Here is a 23,312-nt window from a genome sequence, read left to right on the forward strand (position 1 = left end):
TATGGCTTATACTTTTCACTTCTTTCAAGGTTTGGGTTTAAGGTTTAGGTATTCCTAGTTTTGTTGTTTCAGACCTATAGATCACAACACCACCATTTTCCTTCCCAACATTACCCATTTCAATAAATCGCCACTTATAGCAAACACTCTTTCAGTGGTAAATACAACCGTAAAATCTACTAATTAGATTCCACTCCATCACTAACAGCTCAATATTTTCTTCTTCAAAGTCCATTTACTAGAGAAAGCAAAAAAGCAATTATTAAATCGGTAAAACCATGCAAGCTGTGTTAAAAACTAGTCAGCTCAATGTGGAAATTAAGTTTGCGTACATTACGTAAACACATTTTACACATGCTCTACGAAATCTATTCTGGTCAAGTTCTGTAAGAGGAAACAAATGTGAAGTTTAGAACTATGATGTTGATGTTACTGACGATGGTATTGGTTCTGTTGCTTCCAAAGAAGACAGGAGCAATCAGTTTATGGATACCGAACCATCAGATAACTTGCGCAGGAGTTCTGTCAAAGACACAGATCGAGCTCAAAACCTAGAAAGAAACGACCATGTTCAAGGTCAAACGCAGCCGGCAAATTACCAGCACAATCCGATGGTTCATAGATGCATAGGTTATCACAGAGACTGATAATTTATTAAATTTAGAAGCAACCTAAAAATGGCATGCTCCAGCAAAATAAGAAAACAGCATAGGTTATCCGAGACTGATAATTTATTAAATTTAGAAGCAATTTCAACAATCCTATCCCAAAGAAATTTACCTAAATATTCAGTCAACCCAACAACAATCAATGCATTTTTACATGAAACCCCAAACATATTGATATGATAATGGAGTAATTAATTGAACAAAAATCATACATCGGTTCTTCAAGTTCCACGAATTTAAGACCTGTCAATGTTAAGAATATCAAGCCATTTTTCCACCTCAAACTGCATAAACGCTAAGATCAATCAGGGGAACCTTCACCCATTTGAACAGCGACTGCTGGAATTTCTGTAGTTCCTGGAAAAAAGATGAAACAAACACAACAAATAAGTGAGTCGTGGTTCACATTGATAACTTAAAAGCATAACTTAAGAGATGAATAGTACTTACAACTTCTGTTAAGTCACTAACTAGTTTCAATAATCTTCTATGCTCCAAAGTACTGAATCATCTCATCATCACCCAAGAAATCATCTAAATGGAACGGTGGACTGTTAAGGCCTCCAAAATCAAATGGCATGTTACTGATTGGTGATCCAAAGAAAGGTTCTATAGGCCTATCGAGCTCGTTTTGGAATGCGTCTTTAGCAAAATAATTCATGTCTCCTCCAGTAATTTCATCACCTCGCATATGTGCTGGAGGCATAGTGATTGCAGCATTCTCTGGTTGCCTAATTGGTTCAATGTTTGCAACAGGACTAGGAAGCAGATGCTGATGCGGCCCATCCTGACTAGGACCATATCCTGGTTCAATGTTTGCGGCGGGACTGGGCTGCAGATGCTGATGTGGCCCATCCTGACTAGGACCATATCCTGGTTCAATGTTTGCGGCGGGACCGGGCTGCAGATGCTGATGTGGCCCATCCTGATTAGGACCATATCCTGGTTCAATGTTCGCAGCGGGACCGGGCTGCAGATGTTGATGCGGCCCATCCTGACTAGGACCATATCCTCCTCCGACTGTATTGAAGATATAAGTATCTTCATGAGGCATGTCAGGAGGGTTTTGCAAGTGAGGATAGTGCAATGGCCTTCCACTCATATACACGCTTTCTGGAGACATTACGTTGTTTGCATGCATATAAGAGTAATGATCAAACTCGGGTGCTGCTAGTTGAACTGGCACCTCGTGTCCTCTTTCAGGCAGTCTCAAAACAGAATCAGTTCCATTGACCTGTTCATTTCCATGAATCCGGAGGAGTCCAACTACATGTGCTTCTCTTCCATTGATGTTGGGCACTTTGCTTATAGGTTCAACATTTAAAATTTCATTGTCAGATTGCGCTGGTAATTTGTTGGCTGCTTTTGACCTTGAACGTGGTCGTTTCTTTCTAGGTTTTTGAGCTCTATCTGTGTCTTTGACAGAACTCCTGCGCAAGTTATCTGATGGCTCGGCATCCATAAACTGATTGCTCCTGTCTTCTTTGGAAGAAACAGAACCAACGCCATCGTCAGTAACATCAACATCATAGTTCTCAACATCATAGTTGCTTGCACTACTAGTACCAGGTTGCTTATTCTCAATAGGAATGCCGACTGGCATTTCGGTTATTCCAGACGTACCATTATCACTACTAGGCTGCCTAATGAGAGCTTCTTCTCGACTTAATACCCCCAACCAAATTGAACTTTCCTTTGCCGTCATCTTGTCTTGCAAGCATTTTGATTGGCGGACGTGCCTCCTTATTTTTGCGATATCAGGTGACATGTGTTTTATCACAGCAGTTAGCACTCCCACTTTCCACATCTTCTTTAAATCGTGAGGTTTCTTGTAAGGAGGACCCTGACCATGAGGTAAATTCAAATGTAACCACCAATCTTCATTCCCGGTAGGCCACCAAGGCGGGGGAACACCCTTTTCCAACGGATATTTCCTCTGAGGAGGATCACAGTGTTGCATCAAAGAAGACAAGAGCGACCCGAGAGTTGCATCTTGCAGGTCTTGGAGCATGCTCTGAGGGTTCCCGTTTCGGTTATTGTCAGCCTCAATCATAGCAAGACACTCTGCTTCATACTTGGCTATGGCTGCAGGACCATTCCTATCGAATTTGACCTTTTCTTTCCACCAAGCTCTGATGTTATCAGAGGAACCACTTACTGGCTTCCCCTTCTCAGGAATGATTCCATACACAAATCCACGAGCTTTGCAGACTTCCATGAGCTTCAGCATATACTTAAGAATCCCATCTTGTGCCCTCGACATTTTCTTCCTACGAGCTTGATCAGATGATTGCCTTGGCTTTTGCTTCTCTGCAGCTTGCCGTGCTTCAAGCTTTTGTTTTTCCTTGAGCCTTTTGAGTTTGATACGATCCTTCCACATCCGCCTCTCCAAATCTTCCGGTTCAATATCTTCGTCACTAACATCTTTCTCCGGTATGTTTTGATCTCTGATATCGTCAACATCTAAATCTGAGCTGCAATTCAGCACAAAACTGTTAATCAGAAGATGTTCCATTCAATTAAATAGCAAAATCTCTAACCCCGATTGCTAATAAAATCTTTCGATTTTTTTTTGACAGACTTTGAACTTAAAGAATAAAAGTTGAATTGGCAAACAAAGACGTAAAAGTAAACTTACATATTCTAAAATATTATTGAAACTGGCGGTTTGCGGAAAAAGCCAATATTCAGTGATTGCCACTATAACCGATATATTAAAAATCAGCCGTTATTTGGAGTGTAGCGGAGTTGACATATCGTATCGGCTACCCCAAATTCCAATACATAATAGCGGTGTAGCGTCACTATACCGGTTTTTTAACAACAATGATTGGAACAGTAAACAGTAAAATGCAAGCTAACAGTCAAATTTTCATTCTTAATTCTCTACCCTAAAGAACCGGACAAGAGACAGACATCTTCTCGAATTTAAAACCTTAAAGTCTCCGAAAATTTCGCAAACAAGATTTAGTTTGATTAGACTACTCATTACAGTTATTCTATCAAATTGAAAACATAATTACAAATAGTTGTAAATTTCATTAGGGTTAATCTAATCAACACATAGACACAATCAAACTAAGTCATGCATGAATTGATCAAAACTAATACTAGTAATAATTAAGCAAACTAAACCACAATTATCCCCCAAAAAACAAAATTAAGCAAGCTAAACCACAATTATCCAAAAAAATAATTAAGCAAGCTAAACTACAATCATCCCCAAAAAAACATCATAGGAAAAAAACATTACAAACCATAAAAAAAAAATCAGGGAAAAAAAAAACAATAACAGAGAATCATGAAACATCTTACATAAATAAAAAAACCTAAATAGAAGTTGTTGAATCTTTGAGACATACCAAACATCAGGTCCAATTTCTTCAATTTCAGCCATCTATGAAAATTGGTTTGAAAGATTACACGAACACGAAAGGTGAAATCTTGGAATTGCAACCACAAAAAAAAATCGAACTTTGGGATTTGATTCGTTATGGGTACGCTACGTTTTTTTTTTTTTATTGATATTGATGAAGAATGAAAAGAACCCAAAAAGGGTTTTGATTTTGCTACCGAAAAAAATGAGTGAATTTCAACTATGATGATGCTTAAAAATTAGATAATAGAGAGAGAAATAAGAGAGAGAAAGAAAGAGAAACATTGAATGTTGAAGATTCTATTCCCTGCATTACGCTTATTTCATTGTACTGTGTACCTTGTCACTCCACAAATTAAATGATTCAAAGTTTTTTCCTTTTTGGTCTTCATGTCTAATTAGTATATTATTTATTATGCAACATTATACGTCAGATCTTTTATCTTATTTAGTTGTAATATGTGTTTTATTTTATTTTATTTTTAATTTATTTCTTTATTTTTCTGAGTTTAATTTATATTCATTGTTAGTGTATTTTTTTTGGGTCTTGTTAACATTTAATGCTACAAGAAATTTAATGTTTCAAAAATTAAAAGAGTCAGGATCCGTTGACACCAACTAGTTTGACACCAAATGTTACACCTCTCAATAACATTTTAACCGATATAAATTTTATAAAATCCACCGTTGGATTGAAAGTTTACATCATATAGATCATTTGTGTAAAATTTCAAATAAATCCAAAATCATTTGATATGTTATTGAGATACATCAAAATTAACGGTTTTTGTATTTTTTTAAATGCCGTTAATCTTTATGTGTCTCAATAGCATATCAAATGATTTTGGATTTGTCTGAAATTTTACACAAATGATCTATATGATGTAAACTTTCAATCCAACGGTGGATTTTATAAAATTTATATCGGTTAAAACGTTATTGAGAGGTGTAACATTTGGTGTCAAACTAGTTGGTGTCAACGGATCCTGACTCAAATTAAAATACATAAATTAACATTTAATACTTTCTATTTTTGCTTCCTTAACATGTGCCTATAGTGCACATGTTAACATTCTCCAAAAATAGAAAGTATTAACATGTTAACATTTTATTCTATTTTTAGGATATTAAATACACAAATTTTAAGATAAAATTTTCTTATTAATATGATTAACTAGTGTACCGAATGTACACTATTGTTTATCGTTTTCCTTTATTTAGTTAGTTCAACCACCTATTTTATTCTTTTTTTTTACCGGCCAAAAGCATTTAGACATCAAGAAAAAAATAACATTACAACTATGTTGGCACCTCTAAAGTCCTCCGTCACATGCATAGATAAAAATGATATCGAAAATTAAATTTGGATAATTTCATAAAATATAAATATAATTATTCAAACAAAATTAAACATAAATATTATCAAATAAAGTAAGCAAATTAATTTAAAACGAACACCAGTCAATAAAAAAATGCGTTTCCTCAAAAAAATAAAAACTAACAATAATATGTGAGGAAATAACTAATAATAATTTTGTAATAAAAACTAATAATAATATAATATAATGGTATTAAAAATTAATAATAATGGTAGTACTGGTAGTACAAATAAAAAATTAATTTAAAACGAACATCAGTCAATAAAAAAAATGCGTTTCCTCAAAAAATAAAAACTAACAATAATATGTGAGTAAATAACTAATAATAATTTTGTAAAAAAACTAATAATAATATAATATAATGGTATTAAAAATTAATAATAATGGTAGTACCGGTAGTACAAATAAAAAATACTCATTTACCAAAATATTAAAAATACTCATTGTCCACATAAGGAAACAATACTTTTCTCTTTTTTTTATAATAAAGGAAACAACACTTTTGGTACAATAACAACTCATTATATTTATAAACAATTTATTTATTTATTAGAATACTTTTTTTTATAATAAAGGAAACAACAATAACAAACAATTATAAACAGTTTATTTATTTTATAGAAAGTGGAATTTTTTATAGTTATTCCTCTATTTACAATTCTGCATTAATAATTAAAAGTGGAGATAATTCTCATTTTATAAACCAATTTTATAAAATTGAGTTATGATTTAAAATTGATGTATGAAAGATTTATACTATTTTTTATATTTCTATTTTTTTATTGTGGTTTCTAAAAAAAGCCTACTTTTCATTTTGATAAGATAAAAAAATTTGTTAGTATTATATTTATGAAAAGACATCCAACAAGGAAAATGCTAAATAAAAAGTGTCTCCGCGACATTAGTTAAACATACCAAATATAGAAATGTTATCCTGCAATTGATTTTGTCTTTTCATTTTATTTATTATTGATATGTTTAACTAATATCTCAGAGAAATTGTTTAGCATGACCCATATAATAATCGCGAAATGGAAAATGAGATTCCAACGAAAGAGAAAAGTCATAAAAATGATGGTATATTGAGATTAAGATAATCAAAATAGTTTTTTATTTTAATTTTTTTATTTACAAAGATATACAAAAATAATGTATTTAGACATTGTTGTTGTTAAAGTTGTAAAAGGGTACTACATTGCTTAACGGTCTGCCAAAATATTGGGAGAGAGCTTTGAATTCCAGACCTCTATATTTAGAGGTTAGGGGAGAGATTATTAAAGGTAGTGAGAGTTGACCTCATATTTGGCAGTATATACAGTCCCAAAAAAACGTGGCAAAACAAAGAGATTACACATTATATGAAATGTAGAGTTAGAGTATGATTTGAAGGTTGATACTAGCAAGACACATGATAGTGTAGACTAGGAGTATGTGAAAAGAATCACGTAGTGGATTGATTCTGTGAATTGCATGAGTGTATATATATGATCAATGACATTCAATAATTATTTACCGGATAATTGTTTAACAAAATTGACCATTAGATTCCTTCAAAAAATTGACCATTAGATTAAACTATATTATAAGATAGATCATGTTTATAAAATATGACATTAATCTGAAATCATTTAATATGTTCATGAGATACATCAAAACTAACTCATTTTTTTAATGTTCGTAAGACGTTAATTTTAATGTATCTCATCAACGTATCAAATGATTTCTGATTAATGTTATATTATATATATATATATATGATCTATTTTATAATATATTTCAATTCAACAGTTGATTTTGTAATACTATTATCCAATAAAAAATTATTGAATGTGTCGTATAAAAGGTTTGACATCATAAGAGTGTGCATATCCTGTAAAACCACGGAGAGGATTGAGACAATATGACTCACATTTTCACTATGTGTCCTAAATGGCTATGAGACTTGTTGGAAAAAAGTGAGGCTATAACATAACCCAAAAATATATTTATAAGTGGAGACAATTCTTAATTTATAAATCAATTTTATAAAATTGAGTTATGACTGATCTAAAATTGACGTATAAAAAGTTTATTGTTATGAATATTATTAGTGGATGTCCTGACCCATGTAATTGACCCATTATGTTTACATATATATAGATATCGTGTATCAGTATAATGTAACCTTAATCCTAGTAGTAAATAACATACACTATTCTTTCTCTTTTTTTCTCTTCTTCATCTATACTATTGCTCTATTTACGTTAGTTTATAACATTTATACTATTTTTTATATTTCTATTTTTTTATTGTGGTTTCTAAAAAAAGCCTACTTTTCATTTTGATAAGATAAAAAAAATGAAAGCATATTTTCGAGTCTTTCCATCACTTATTTGAGTCATTACTTGTGGAATACAACAAAGTTTTAGCCTATCATGTTGTAGCATCATAATTGAGTTATCCACACTATAATTTTAAATTAATCCACCTAGAATCTATAATAGATTAAGTATTACACTAATCAAGTGTGATCGTTGATCCGATGCTGTAAAACTTTGAATAATGCTCTCCTCACACATATAGATATAATATTAATGAGTCAGGATCCGTTGACACCAACTAGTTTGACACCAAATGTTACACCTCTCAATAACGTTTTAACCGATATAAATTTTATAAAATCCACCGTTGGATTGAAAGTTTACATCATATAGATCATTTGTGTAAAATTTCAAATAAATCCAAAATCATTTGATATGTTATTGAGATACATCAAAATTAACGGTTTTTGTATTTTTTTAAATGCCGTTAATCTTTATGTGTCTCAATAGCATATCAAATGATTTTGGATTTGTCTGAAATTTTACACAAATGATCTATATGATGTAAACTTTCAATCTAACGGTGGATTTTATAAAATTTATATCGGTTAAAACGTTATTGAGAGGTGTAACATTTGGTGTCAAACTAGTTGGTGTCAACGGATCCTGACTCAATATTAATTTAATAAATATGTTTATCAGTGTAATCCAATAGAAATTAAGAATTTTGTCATGTTATATAATTAAAGTGGATGTAGTAAGATAATTTGTCGGAATAAACAGTTGATATGATAGTGTAAAATTATTATACACAATCGCCGCATATCCAATTTCTCATATTTATTTAGAATTTAATGGACACATTACGTCAGTGTAAAATATTTTTACATAAATGTCCAATATGAATCAATTATACCTCCACATCATATCATCAGAGTGGAGTGTAGAGAGATGATTTGGCGGAATATATAGTTGATATTGAATATCGGTGTAAAATAGTTTTACACTATTAGTGAATGTCTCGTTTTCTCATTTATCTATCCCTTTCTATGTCTCATTTATTTATCATAATAAGAGAGAACAATAAAGATATAGTCTTTCCACTTCTTTTTAGTTGTTGTTACAAAATTCCTTGTTAGCTAGAGCATCATTGTTTTTTGCAAATCACCATGAGTTTGATTATATACTATCGTGTATTGTGAATGTTATTATGAATGAAAGAAGTTAATTTGCCTACTTAAATAAATAGTTGTTCTTTTAGTGTCATTCGTTTACACGTATAAAGAAACAACTAATAACTTATTTTGTAATTATAGTTTAGTTGATGGGTTTTTTTTTTTAATTTACCTCTCGATCATTTTGGGGTATTTTTTCATTAACCAATAAGAACAAACTATATGCGTGTGAAATAAAAGTTGATTACAAGTTAGTTGTGGGTATTACATATAAGTTTACTTATATGGCATTGCATGAATCTGAGTTTATATTTGCAATTTTTTAAATCGCCACATTAAAGTATATGCAAGTCTAATTTGACAATAAAAAAAGAAGAGTCTAACCATAAAAATATCTGACAATAACACAAGTAATAATTTTAGTTACTTTAGATAAAATGATTTATCATTATCTCATAAACATTTATCATCTAATTCCATTATTTTTCTCTTTACAAAAATATTTAAAGATACCTTTAATAAAATAATAATTAATATTGTATCAAACTTGATTTAGAATGTCAACAATGAGGATTGAATCTATGACATCATGCATACTATCTAAATTTCTCATCACTAGATAAAACATATCGGTTTATATTGTATCAAACTTTAAAAACAACAATATTTCTACAAAAGTAACCACATAAAAATATAAAATATATTAGACTTTTTCTTTATTTATATTGATATACAATTATAATAATAACCCAATTATTATATGATGACATATACTATCACATCGCATCATCAAAAAGCTTGACATAACATCTACTATCACAAAAATCAAACTAGTACTAGCAGTTAAATTAGGTGACATTACACACACACCACAAGCTGGTGCAAACTAATACTATATCCGATGACCGATTCTATATATAAGAAACATTTAACTTTTTAGATTCATCATAAAATTTATGTAATTAAACTATATTATTGTTTAAATACATTAATTTCACAATAAATCCAAAAAATAATATGTTTCTTATATATAGAATCGACAGACACTAATTAAAAAAGAAAGGAAAAAAAAAGTAAATTTTATATTAAAACAAATATTATTTATACTTTTAGAAAGTAGAATACATAAATTTTCTAGTGAGCATTTTCATGTATAAAATGAACATTAAAATATCTATCTTGACCTAATAATCTCTCCTTTCATAGCAAGAGATAAAGCAGAAAGATTAGCATCAGTCTGAATTTCCACAGCAGGCATAACCACAGCTCTACTTCCAACAAATCCATCTTCACCAATCTTAATCTCTCCATATTTAACAATTCCACCTTCTTCACCTTCATATATATGTCCAAACAACAATGCTTCTTTTCCAACACAACCACCTCTTTCAATTTTCACCATTTCAGGATTCAACATTGTTCCATTACTATCTACATAAGTACCATCCATGTCAATTTCTGCACCCATTAATTTCATCCAAATTACAAACAAAAATGACCCTTTTGTTATATCCATGAAATAATCACCAATTAGTGTTCTTATTGCTTGCCATGTTGTATCAAAGACTATTTTTTTACTCCATATTGGTATTGTTTCACCTTTTTTTCTTTTTCCTACAAGGACCCTTTTGGCTATAACACATGATAATGCAGCTATAAAACCTGAGAGAATCCAAAAGAATGGAAGCAACCAATGTAGTGGAAGTTTTTTGACATCCTTAAAATAAAGAACCAAGTTCAGAGGAACATAAATTGATAAAGCAATCACCATGTGAGGTAGAACTGTTTGTAGTAATGGCTGAATGAAGAGTGCTGAGAATGTTTGGTACCATGTTCTTGTCAATGTTAATGCCGGTGTTGTTTTCTTCAGGAGTGGTTCTTTTTCGGGTAATGGTGCTGCTGGTGATGCCATTGGACAACAGGACAAGTCGACTTTAACATTGGATTGTTGTACAAGGTTTCTCCAAGCTTCTGGGATTGGCTGTCTGTTGCGGACGTGCTGACAAATCTCGTAGATTAGTGAACGGCCATGATCAATTGAAGCGCTTTGTGTGCTGGAAGTAGCTGAAATTGTATCCAACTCATTGCTTTTGAGGTAAGGATTAAACTCGAGCTTTTGTGACTCTTCCATTGAAAGATTCTCATTGATGTTAATCTCTCCGACATCAATGAAAGGGAATTGACTTTCATCCCATGGTTTAGTACAATCCAATGCAATTTCGCGGCCTTGTTCATCGTCTGGAATTGGTCTTACTTGAATTTGGAAAACATAACAAACTCCGTTGGAGGAACTGACACGGTTTTGAAAATCATTGGCAAGGAAAAGCAAAGGACGTGAATCATTTTCGTCTCTAGGAATTGCACCTGTCTCTGGTGGAAGAATCCCTGTTGGAATAACTTTACCTTTGTCTTCATGGATGTTTGTGTCATAAGGCCTTAACTTGAATTTCACATACATTTGTTGTCCGTCTTCAAACCGCATGAGCCTGCAATAGTTTGAGAAGTAATGCAATTCAGCATATGAATCAGCATGTTTGAGAGAATTCCACACTGCATCGCGGACATGTGGAGCAGCCTTTACTAGTTCTTCCCTTGCAGCAAGTCCACACACAAGCCAGCTTGCAAAATCAGCAAGAGTTCGAGCATAAAATGCATTTCCTGTTTTTAGTGTTAAGTCAATGAGAGTAGGAGGAAGAGAATTAGTAGAATCTGTAGCAGTTTCATCTGAAAGTATCCTCAAAGAAGCACCACGTGCATCGATCCTTGCATCATCATCAGCACTCAAGCTATTACTATGTCTCACAATGATTGGGTAGCTTTTTCCAGGGTGAAAAATCTTGTGCATTGGAATACCCTCAAGTTTGTTGTATATTTTCAAGTGCCCTTTTCCACTAACACCAATGCGATGAAAATATCTGGCTTTAGCATTCATAGTTGTTACAGCTAAATTTGCAGCCAAATTTCCAACTATTTTCTTGTAGTCCATGTCCATCTCCTCAATTCTTTCATCAAAACTAGCATTTCCTGAGTTCCTCATCGTAACTCGGGTTTGAGATCCGATGTAAACACTACCTTCATGGAGTATAGAATTCATCGGAGCAACTGAAAGTGCACCTAGAATGACATTCTTTTCAACAAGAGAACCAGGGAGAATTAGGCTTTGACTACCTACAACTGAGTTATCTTGAACCTCTATTTTCCCACAGGTATACCCATTGGAATAATTGAAACCAGTGATTATGCGGCTAAAGTCACCAAGATGAACACCGTCACCAATCGACATTAACTCGGGGTTTGAAACCGGATTGATGGCTCTAATGGAACAATGCTTGCCAATTTTGGCTCCTAGAAGGCGTAAGTATACGCAGAAGGCTTCTGTTCCTGAGAGAAGCTTTGCAAATCTAAGGTGGCAGGAAAGGGTCAATTGGTTTCTAAGCCATGTTTTGAAGTGTGTTTGCTTTTGACTTTTCAGTAAATAAGTCAAAGAACAGGTGAGAGTGGTGAGTATGAGACCATGAAGCAAGTATGCACATGCGAATGAAATGGCAAAGGCAAATGGATTTGATGGAACTTCAGAAAACATGGCAGCATATGCTATGATAGTAAATGGTATCCAATGGAAGGCTCCACATATGCAAACAAATGAAAAGGTTTGGATTGAAGCAGGTTTTTGGAAGAACCATGTATACATGAAGTAAGTAATAGCTGCAGCAAGGGAACTTAGAAAGCCAACAAGATAAATCCCCATAAAATGGTATATAGCATCAGACTCAGTTTTGCTGGTTGTAACAAGCAACACTGCATTCTGAAACAAACCACAAAAAATTATTCAAATTCTGTGTCATAAATTTTATATATCATGATTCATGGACAATTATTGTATGGAATGACGTTTTGAGTGATAAATCATGACAGTGTTCACATTTAATTACTTAAAAATAAATAGGATTTTTTTTTGGCATGGTATTAGAATATAAAATGTTTTAGTACTCAGAACTAACCTCTTTAATATTATTAAGCTTTGTAGGATTGAGAACATGTTGGCCTCCTTCAACTTTTTGTAGTGGTTGTACCTCAGCTCCTTCTTTAATAAAGCTTCCTTTTTGAATAACAGCATAAGGTCCAATGGAAGAATTCCGGCCGATCCTAATAGGATGGAGACTTAGAATTCCATTCTTTACCTCATGGCTTTGAACCAAAACCCCTTCAGAAATGACAGCTTCATCGCCAATTGAAACTAGAGACGGGTCTGTGATGTCAACCGTGTCAAGCAAAACTGAGGATCCAATTCTTGCACCTAGTATCTCAAACCAGTACTTCAGAAACACTGTTCCTTTGAGGTGTGTAGCCAGAACTTTGGAGGAAATTTCCTGGCTTTTATAAAGTGCCCACCATTTGACAAAGGCTATTGAATAGATGGACATTTCAGGAGTAAGAGCATAGTTTGGCCTCAAGAAAGAATTTCCAAAAAATGAAATGCAAATGCATGTAGAAGCAATGCAAAGGATCCAAGAAAGTGGTGCCAAAGCAAGTGAAAATATATAGTTTGACCAAGGAATTCCATATGCTGGTTTATTGAAACTTGTGATGAGACTTTGAAAAGTAGTGATGGAAAGATATGCAGGAGAAACTAGAAGGATAGAAATGAAAACAAGTGCCAAGAGTTGAAGTAAACATATACTCCACCGGTGAGAGTTGGACACATCCACAAAAAATTCAGTAGATTCAGTTTCAGCTTCCGGAGCATAGGATGGATTGCTGATAAGGTGAGGTTGTGACTTCAATAGAAGATTCTCTGAGAAGTTGGCCAATTCTTGAATGCAGGATGCACTGAAAACATCTATAGCTGCAACTGGAACTCCAAGGAAATCTGAGAGTTTTTGAGTTGCTTTAACCACACCGATTGAATCCATTCCATAGGTTGACATGTTGTCCGTGACAGAGATGTTGCTTACCGAGATTCCAGCCTGCTCAGAAATAAGCCTTTTCAAGAATTCCATAATTTCCTTGTTACTGATTCTCGGACTGGTTATAGGTGTACTATTCGCTAGCCGTGCCCGGGGTGTTCTTCCTTCTTTACATGTTCCTGTAGTGAATGACCTTACCAGTGTTTTCTTTGTCAGAACTGGTTGTGGTACCAAATTCAGTGTTCCATCTGCAAACTGTTTGAGACATTCAAACCTTCTAATTTTTCCTGATGTTGTTTTGCTGATGGTTCTAGGCTTGATCAACTTGACAGAAGCAACATTGACTCCATGTTCTTCCGCCACACGAGCCTGAATACCTTCAACCACATCCTTGCTAACTGGTTTACCATCCCTCAGTTCTGCAATCACAACCAAACCAACCTGATCAGAACCATCTGGCAAGGAAATTCCTTTGGCCGATAAAGTCTCTTCAGGGACACCAATGACAGCACAGCATCCTGGACGGAGAAATTCAGACGAACTCTCAACCGTCTTTTCAACATCTGAGGAATAGATGTTTCTTCCAGCAACAATTATAAGATCTTTGATTCTTCCAGTGATGAATAGCTTTTCATCTATTATCCTTCCCAAGTCTCCAGTTCTTGTGTAGAAGCGTCTAGGATGGTTCGGAAGCTGATTTTGAAAAGTTGCTTGACTCAATTCTTCCTTCCCCCAGTATCCTATTCCTGCACTTGGACTACTGATCCAGATTTCTCCTTCTTTTCCATCTTCCTGAAGCTCTTCGCCACCATCTGGGTCAACTATTCTGATGTCAACATCTGCACTCCCTGGATGAATATATCCGCAACAAACTCGTCCTTGCCAGTCAACAAGAATAGGATTGCCTTCTCCAAATGCACAACTGACAAACACGCAATTCTCTGCTAAGCCGTATCCAGGAGCCATCACCTTTTGAGACAGGCCATAAGGACCGGTTAGCTCAAGAAATTTTTTCAGAGTCTTCTGTCTCACTGGTTCAGCAGCAACCATAAGAAAAATCATGGAGGAAAGGTCTAGGTTCTGAAGTTTATGCTTGTCAGACTCTAACCTTCGAACTACTAACTCGAAAGCAAAGTTAGGTCCAGCACTGTGAGTTGCTTGATACTTGCTCATGGTTTCTATCCATAAGAGTGGTTTCTTGATGAATGTCATTGGTGAAAACAGAAGGGCAGTTCCACCGCTAACAAGAGCTGTAAAAAGTCCTCCGATCAGCCCCATGTCATGATACTGAGGAAGCCAGCTCACTAGTACAGTCCTTGAGGTGCTCTTGTATCTTCTTTGCATCAGCTTTACATTGTGAATTAGACCTCCATGGGTGATCATGACTCCTTTAGCATCACCGGTCGAGCCTGAGGTAAACTGCAAGAAACATATATCAGCAGGCTGAGATTCACACTGATCACCGTATAAATCCTCCATCGCAGAACTTCTTGAATTACTGATCCAAGTATCAGTGTGCAACCATGGAAGATTCGGCCACCGAGCTGCAGATTTCCCATTTTTCAATGTGATAAAGTTTTTCACTGAACCTGCTCGGACTGCTGAGTGATAAGCTACTGTTGATAAAATTGCAACTATGCCACACGACTTGGCAATGTTCTCAATTTTCAAAAGTGCTTGTCCACCTCTTTGCATGGGATCTGGGGGAAGAACTGGGACTGGTATAACTTTAGCTCTTAAGCATGCAAAGAATGCATCGATGAAATCTAGTCCAGGAACGTAGACTAGAAGAACCTTGTCGCCAGGCTTGATAACTGGCTTTTGGCTTTTTAAGAGCTTACTTGCAATGCAAGAGGCATATAAATGTTGTTCTCTATATGTCCTCTTACCTGTCACCTTCCCTTCTTCATTTATCCAACTATAAAGGGTTCTGTCTTGAGTGACTGGATGAGTTCCCCAGTGCTTTAAATAGCTATTCAAAGTCGGCAAATCGGGAAATTGCACGCCAGGCAATTCAGCTAGTTGTTTAGGTTCCTTTCTCTGAAACTCAGTTTGCAAAGGAAACAAACTCTGCATAAGAAGACATGATTTTAGTAAGTACTTTATATATATGGAAAATAGGACTGCACAAAATCACTAAGAAATCCAGATTATTCAAAATCAATACCAGAACAATATATAAATGCCAAATCACCTTAGTATATGGAAACACTGGCAAATCACTTCTATTTGCAAAGTTCTTGCACATAAGAGCCATGGCATAAGATGAATTTCTCTCTGTGAGCTCAAATGCCATAAGTCCACCAACATAATAAGTATTCCTTGAACCTTGGAGCTCTGATTCCAACTTTTCATAGAACCCGTTTTTCATATCTGTATTCAAACTTGAAAATTTAGCATTCTTATTACTTGAAAGTGTGAACGTGAAAATTTAAAAATCAATGAAATACCTTGGCTGCTAACATGAGGGAAATACTTAAAGCGACGCTGAAGAATGAAGCTCTCAACTTCTCCCCCTATGGCTTCTATTGCCTTGATTGCGAGCTCAGTGATAGTTGGTCCCTTAATATCAAAGGAGTTGCCATAAGACCAGAACAAGAATATATCAGAGTTGGCGTAAAACTTCTGCATGGCAACTGGATTTCCGATCGTACATGGATCTTCCATATATTCATTAAAATAGTAAAATCCAACTGGCATATGATCCAGCCCTTTGATCTTAAAAACAGTGGTGTAGTAGTCATTTGTCTCTACTTTGCTGAATATCTCCTTTTCAATGTCACTAGCATCCATCACTTCTTCTTCGCTATCTGCCATAAGACTAACCTCATCAGGTATCTATATACAGCTGAAGCAATCAACAAAAGTAACACGTAAATACGGAGCAGTTAGTTAGAAGTTTACATACCTGTGGAAGTTGAATGCACTGATCTGTAAGTTCTTCCATATTTTAATGGAAAGTTACCAGAGACAATGATCTTATCAAATTCCATAGTTTCAATTTCATTTGAGCTCTTGACATTAACAGCAACACTGTCAGAATTCCGCCTTATTGTTAACACTTCAGTGTTACAATGAAGCTTTATAGGAAGTGACTCTGCAATCTTCTGCCAAAGACTTGTATATCCACCTTTAAACCTTCGAATTTTTCCAGCCATAGACGTTCTGGTAAATTCATGAATGTAAGCATAAGGCATGTCTTGTATGAATCCATATCCTGAAGCTGTGTAACCATAAGCAACAGATTTAGGAACTGATTTGAGTCCATTACTCTCAAGATATTCTGGAGTTAAGTCCGCGGCAAATTCACTGACAGCGTGGACCCCAAAACGACCAGAATTCTTCACCTTTTCCTGTTAATAGCACAAGAAGAATTAACATACGTTCAACTTTCAATTGTCAACTCATAGGAACTAAATGATTTTCTTTATGTGAAAGATAAACAGAAAACTAACTTGAATTTTCAATGTAAGTGACATAACAGATACATAATCATCGGCAACTTTAATATCTTGGTATTTTCCTGAGGAAGTGTCAATGACAGCAAGCTTGTGAGAGTCCAATTCTTCTAGTGCAGAACCTGTCTCTTTTGCCAAGTGAAAGATAACAGGAGCACTGCTTGCAGCCAGAACTTGCCCACCAAGATCATAAACTTTTCCTGCATAAACATATTTAAGACATGTTTATTACAACTTTTTTGTAATTTTTTTTTCAATATCAATTTAGTCCCTAAAGTATATAAATATAATAGACAGTCTGTAAATTATATAAAATCTGTCAATTTTTTTGTTTCTACTAAGATTTTAGGGACTAAATCGACGGATTTTCCCATACTTTAGGGGCTGAATTGACGGATTTTATATGCTTTAGGGACTACTTATTATTTTTATATACTTTAGAGACTAAATTGGAGAAAATGATAGTTTAGAGACTAAATTGATTGTTTATTCTTTTTATAAAAAAATCACCTTTTAAGAGTGTTTATCTATTGTTACAAATTAATAAAAAAAATGATAATCTAAAATTCAAATGATAAGTTGCTTTGAGTAGCTTACCTTGAAAATTATTCTTTATGACTGATTTTTATTATGGTAAACAGACACAAAAGTAACTTATGTTTTCTTAAAAAAATATCTAAAAAGTTAATCTATGCTCCCTCCGTGACACTTTATAAGCAAAATTGCACTTTTTAGGTTCATTGTATATTTAATGTATCTGGTCTATATTATAGACAAAATACATTAAGGGTCTGTTTGGAGGCTAAGAAACTGACTTATAGCTTATAAGCTAAGCTAAAAGACCTGTTTGGTAACAGTCTTTTCATCACGAGCTTATAGCTTATTTTACTGACTAATAGCTTATTTTCTAGAAGCTATTTTAAGTAGCTTACGAGCTTATAATTTTACCAAACAACTTAAATATACAATGAATTTAAACAGTACTATTTTCCTTATAAAGTGTCACGGAGGGAGTAAATTATTGAAAAATCACTTTAGTTAAGTTCATAGTCAAATGAATCAGCTAAATAGAGATTGAAATTCTGGTATATAGTTAGTGTATGTACCTTCAATTTCTACTGATTCACACATGCCACCAACTGCATGGTGTTTCTCCAAGACAGTGATATTATTATAACCAAGCCTTGCCAATGCATAAGCAGCTGATATGCCACTTGGACCACCACCAACTATTCCAATTCTGGTGTTTACTGCCAAGGTAGGATGTAGCTTGGAGAATTGCTCCTCTATTGATCTTTCAGGATCCATTTCTGAATTCAAAACCTGCACCAAGTGAAAGCTGTTGAACTAAATGTTTTGATAAGCAGCTTAATTAAGCTCTTAAAGTATAAAATGCTTATCATATAGTAAGTGCTTTATGTATAAAGTCAAACTGTTTTCATATAAGCTATAAACCGTTATCATAAACTATCCTGAAGAACTTATGAAAATAAGCTAAACATAGCAATTCAAAAAGACATGATCAATCTTGATATATGTACCTTTTGAGATGAGAAGTGTGTAGTGTATTATCAATCTTGATGATAACTTAATCAGCTAGTAGCATTGCATGCAACACTTTCTGTGATTGCAATATCATTATCAGCATAAACTCTTGAAATCTTAATGTAAATAATGCATGATATATAGTTTCACAAAAATGTTTATGTTGTGAGAAAATATCAAACAGATTCTCAAACCAAAGATGAAACATGTTGGTTTTGAAATATGAATCAAAGCTATCAAAAATGATTATGAGCATGAAAAAAAAGATAGCTTTAAAGAGAAGTAATTAAGTTGTATTATAGAGTTACCTTAGTGATGATGAAACATAGTATTAATTTGGTTAATCTTAGTGAATGCCAAATGGCATGTAATTAAGCAAAATCTGAATGAAACTGCTGAGCTCAGTTGTGTAATATATATAATATATATGAAGTGTTAAATTACGATTATAAAAGTCCAAAATATATAGAGTAGTGACAATCGTTTACCTGGTCCTCGATAAGTCCTAGAGTTTTACTGTGAATCCAGCATATGCCAACAACTTAGGATTATCTAAGAATATTACCTTGGAACAATCCGTCTGATGGTGACATTTTTAATTTTAACTCATCTTAATTTGTCTATAGTTGACCATTAACGTGCTAGATCAAAATATTTTACATAAGTACAAACACATTCAACTAAATCACCGTCAGTTTAATCTGGTTCGGAGTCAGTTCTGACATCGATTGGTTCCAATTTTTTCACGATATCGCAGTTACAGGGATCAAACTGTTGTCCTCCCTGCCAAGTTCAGTGTCAATCACCACTGAACCAACTAACGATTAGTTTACGAGGGGTTGATCTTACATGAATGGATACTAAATCATATGGTTGGGATTCATTCATTTATGAGGGTTGATCATTTATGAGGGGTTGATCTTACATCGACGGATACTAATCATATGGTTGGAATTAATTTATGAGGGGTTGATCATTTATGGGGTTTTGATCTTACATGGACGGATAGTAGGAATTCATTCATTTATGAGGGTTGATCTTACATAAACATTGACGGATTTACTACTACCTTCGTATTAAATTAGTCACTTTGAAAAAGAAAAAATTATATCAAATTATAAGTAGTTTTATATTACTAATTAAACATTTTATATTATATCCTTACTATTTTTTACTCAATTTTCAATTTCTTTCAATTTTTTAATTTATTTTTTCTTTATTATAAATGAAGGGCGATTTTGTAAATCAACTCACAATTTCTCTTTTTCGTATAATATTAATTACATTTCTTAATAGACGTAAAAATGACAAAGTGACTTATAATGTACTCCCTCCATGACACTTTATAAGAAAAAATATATTGTCTAGGTTCATTGTATATTTAATGAATTTGGTCTAATATTTAGACCAAATTCATTAAATATACAATGAATCTAGAAAGTAGATTTTTGATTATAAAGTGTCACGGAGGAAGTAATAGAGAGGGAGTATCTTATATAGACTATAAAGGATTTAAATAAATGATATATGTGACTCATCCTCAATGCATATAATTTTGAGTAAAAATGTGGTATCAAAGTCGTAAACACATCATTATTTTTTTGGATATAGAGGGCAAAGCCTAAGAAAAAAAATTACGAAACTATGGGCATATTCTTAAGCATGTAAGTCGTGAATATGTTATCAAAAAGATACTTTGAAGATTTGTATGTTAAAACTGAGCCTGCCAATCAATGCCGATAAGCTCGATCTTGTATTCTACGAATCAGATTTAATTAACCACATTAGTCAATAAGAATTCAAAATATTATTGATTTTTCTTGTCAAATTTATGAGTAAAAAAATTAATATCATGTTGTGATCCAATATGCAAACAAGATTTACCGCGGTGTTATATGCTTTATAAAGATTCGGAATCATCACAATGTGATTATTTATCGATTATTATTACTCATTGAAGCTTAACAACGGAATTTTCGAAGCTTTGTGATGACGAAATGTCCATTATTTTAATTTGTATTTTTTTGTCTTTCCTATAGTATAGGTATCAGAGGTTCAGCTTATATTATTTATATTTTTGGTCTTAAGTGTAATAATTAATAATTTAGAGATCGATATATTATATGAAATTAGAACACACTTACTTGATAATCATAATCACAAATCATCGTTACCGGAAGCGCACCAATATCGAAAACATCGATATACTAGACAAGGTCTTCCTCTGCCTAATCACATGCTCCAGTCTTTGAGGTCTTTGATGGGGAAGACAACAAATGAGCGTTCAACTTATGCAAGCTTGACAACGTGACGGCAAAGGGGACCTAGCCTATCTATTTATAAGATAACAACCCTAGTACCACCCATCATGGACTCTAGAGTTGGGTCTATACTTTGTTTCTACACAAATCAAAATTAGTGTTCCAGCCCATTATTACTGATCACAATTATCGGGCTTAAGCATCATCAAATGGATCACAACAACATCAACCCGTTTTTATTAAAACCAAAAGCCACAATTGATTGCAGCCCACAAAATATTAGAAAATATTCTAACATTCTCCCACTTGGGCAAAATCAATTGTGTATATTTAATTTAAAGAAAACACTTTGAAAATGACTCTCGGGTTGATAACATATTTATTAACGTGGCCACATTGATCCCAAGATGCAACATCTAATTAAGACTCCGTCCAACAAAAGTTAAATGATATCGAATCATAGCGGTAATTATATCATTATCGATACAACACCTTCCATGATTACAAATACCACCAAACTCCGTCGACTAGTCATTTGTGTAGAGTGTAGCGAGAAAATGATATGTCTGTGATCTCAACCATACTATCATTTTCTTCGTCAGTCCTCAATTTCTCTCAAATGCCTTAAAGCCAGAGAAATTTTATGATCCATAAGATACCACAAGTCCAAGCTCCAAAACAATGTTGACTACCGCGGTATAATGATCTAATCAACATCGAGCTTCAATATTTTAGACATAATTTCTCTCAAATGCCTCAAAGCCAGAGAAATTACATGGTTCTTAAGATATCATAATGCCTCAGCTCCAATTATAGTGTTGATCACCGGCTAAGTGATCCCGACAACACTGAGCTTAATTTATTTGTTTATGTTTACACATAATGCCTCAGCTCCAAAATAGTGTTGATCACCGGCATAGTGATCCCAACAACACTAAGCTATAATATTTATTTATTTCAAATTTCAAATAATTTCAAATTTATAAAAGGAGTTAATATAAAATTCAAACTCCCACTAATCAAGCATATCAAAAGAATATAAGTTATCTCCCACTAATCAAGTGGTATATTAAAACTCCCACTTATTCAAACGTTCCTTCACAATTTTTAAAGAAAATTCCAATACTTGCTTCCATTTCTTATAATTTTTAAGATGTTCAACATTTCAATGGAAACATAATTATAAGTGGAGAAATTCATTTTTGAATCAAAACCAAATTGGATTAGTATTATCATAAGAGGCCAATATAATAGTGTAGTCACCTTTGGGCAGAATACGCAAACTAAGGTCAATGCCTCAGTCAAAACTTCATCAATAAATTATCGTAAGGGCAAGATATAGCTCAAAATTAAGAAATTATCACAATGAGGCCAATATAATGGTACAATCACCTTTGGGCAGAATGCACTCACTAAGGATAAAAACCCTAGTCAAAACCTCAGATGAGTTAATCAATGAGTATACGTTGAGCTTTGAAAGTTGTCACCTTTAGGCAGGCAAATTCCTCCGATCAATACATGCTCCAATAACTTCATCTCAAATTAATTTTTAATCGTAACATATAATAATCACCTTTGGGCAGAAAATTACATGTTATAATTAAAACCATTCCTCAAACTACAAAGAAAATCTCATCAATCAATATAAGCGATCCCACTTTGGCGGTAACGGCCTATACCAACACACGAAATCTCTTGCATAGGAATCAATAATTAAAAGTTTTCACATATAATTATATGTCTTTAGTTGGGGAGAGAGATCATTACTGTTAAACAGTCAACTCATAAGAGAACATTACTGTGAAACAATCAACTCAATATAATAATATATGCAAATTTACGCAGCGGAAAAATAAGAGACTTCAATTTTAAATCAATTGAGGATATAAACCAAATAGTCCCGAACTTTTATAAATACCATAGGACGTTAAAATCCTCAATGTAAGTCTCTACAAATATTTATAAATAATTGACATGTAAAACTCTCCTACTTGATAGAGAATTATAGTTGAAATATAATTCAAAATTTTTAAAATATATTACCAAATATTCAACTATCTTCTCTATCACACAAAAGACATATCAAGTAATGTCACACTAAATTTAAAATTGTATTTTATCCAGAATAGAACTCTCAAAATATTAAACTTAAAATACTCCCACTCATTAGAGTAAAGTTTTTAAAAATTGGAGTATATAACAAAAAATCAATCAATGATTAGAGGATTTCTAATTTTAGAATA

At 33.4% G+C, this 23,312-nt stretch overlaps 2 protein-coding genes across 2 annotated transcripts; both read right to left on the bottom strand.

The window, feature by feature from the left end:
* Positions 1-288: 288 nt before the first annotated feature.
* Positions 289-4,389, bottom strand: LOC123897453 (ETHYLENE INSENSITIVE 3-like 3 protein). The gene is made up of 3 exons (XM_045948101.1): positions 4,031-4,389; positions 1,119-3,142; positions 289-1,025 (listed from the first exon to the last, which is right to left on the bottom strand). Exons 1-2 carry the CDS (start codon positions 4,063-4,065, stop codon positions 1,156-1,158), a joined length of 2,022 nt encoding a protein of 673 aa, XP_045804057.1. The 5' UTR covers positions 4,066-4,389; the 3' UTR covers positions 289-1,025; positions 1,119-1,155.
* Positions 4,390-9,970: 5,581 nt separating this feature from the next.
* Positions 9,971-19,208, bottom strand: LOC123899407. The gene is made up of 9 exons (XM_045950519.1): positions 19,117-19,208; positions 18,805-18,884; positions 18,370-18,586; positions 17,261-17,463; positions 16,714-17,158; positions 16,256-16,615; positions 16,000-16,178; positions 12,900-15,875; positions 9,971-12,703 (listed from the first exon to the last, which is right to left on the bottom strand). The coding sequence occupies exons 3-9, from the start codon at positions 18,569-18,571 to the stop codon at positions 10,073-10,075; spliced, it is 6,996 nt and encodes a 2,331-aa protein (XP_045806475.1). The 5' UTR covers positions 18,572-18,586; positions 18,805-18,884; positions 19,117-19,208; the 3' UTR covers positions 9,971-10,072.
* Between the last annotated feature and the right edge of the window lie 4,104 nt (positions 19,209-23,312).

The sequence above is a fragment of the Trifolium pratense genome, linkage group LG7, assembly GCF_020283565.1.
Source record: "Trifolium pratense cultivar HEN17-A07 linkage group LG7, ARS_RC_1.1, whole genome shotgun sequence".
Taxonomy (NCBI): Eukaryota; Viridiplantae; Streptophyta; class Magnoliopsida; order Fabales; family Fabaceae; genus Trifolium; species Trifolium pratense.

Excerpts from the sequence above, each read along its gene's own strand:
- LOC123897453 (XM_045948101.1), bottom strand. The coding sequence starts at position 4,065 with ATGGCTGAAATTGAAGAAATTGGACCTGATGTTTG. Across the intron at positions 3,143-4,030 it reads GAAATTGGACCTGATGTTTG|CTCAGATTTAGATGTTGACG; the intron begins GTATGTCTCAAA and ends GCTGAATTGCAG.
- LOC123899407 (XM_045950519.1), bottom strand. The coding sequence starts at position 18,571 with ATGGATCCTGAAAGATCAATAGAGGAGCAATTCTCCAAGCTACATCCT. Across the intron at positions 17,159-17,260 it reads CACTTACATTGAAAATTCAA|GAAAAGGTGAAGAATTCTGG; the intron begins GTTAGTTTTCTG and ends TGCTATTAACAG. Across the intron at positions 12,704-12,899 it reads AGCTTAATAATATTAAAGAG|AATGCAGTGTTGCTTGTTAC; the intron begins GTTAGTTCTGAG and ends GGTTTGTTTCAG.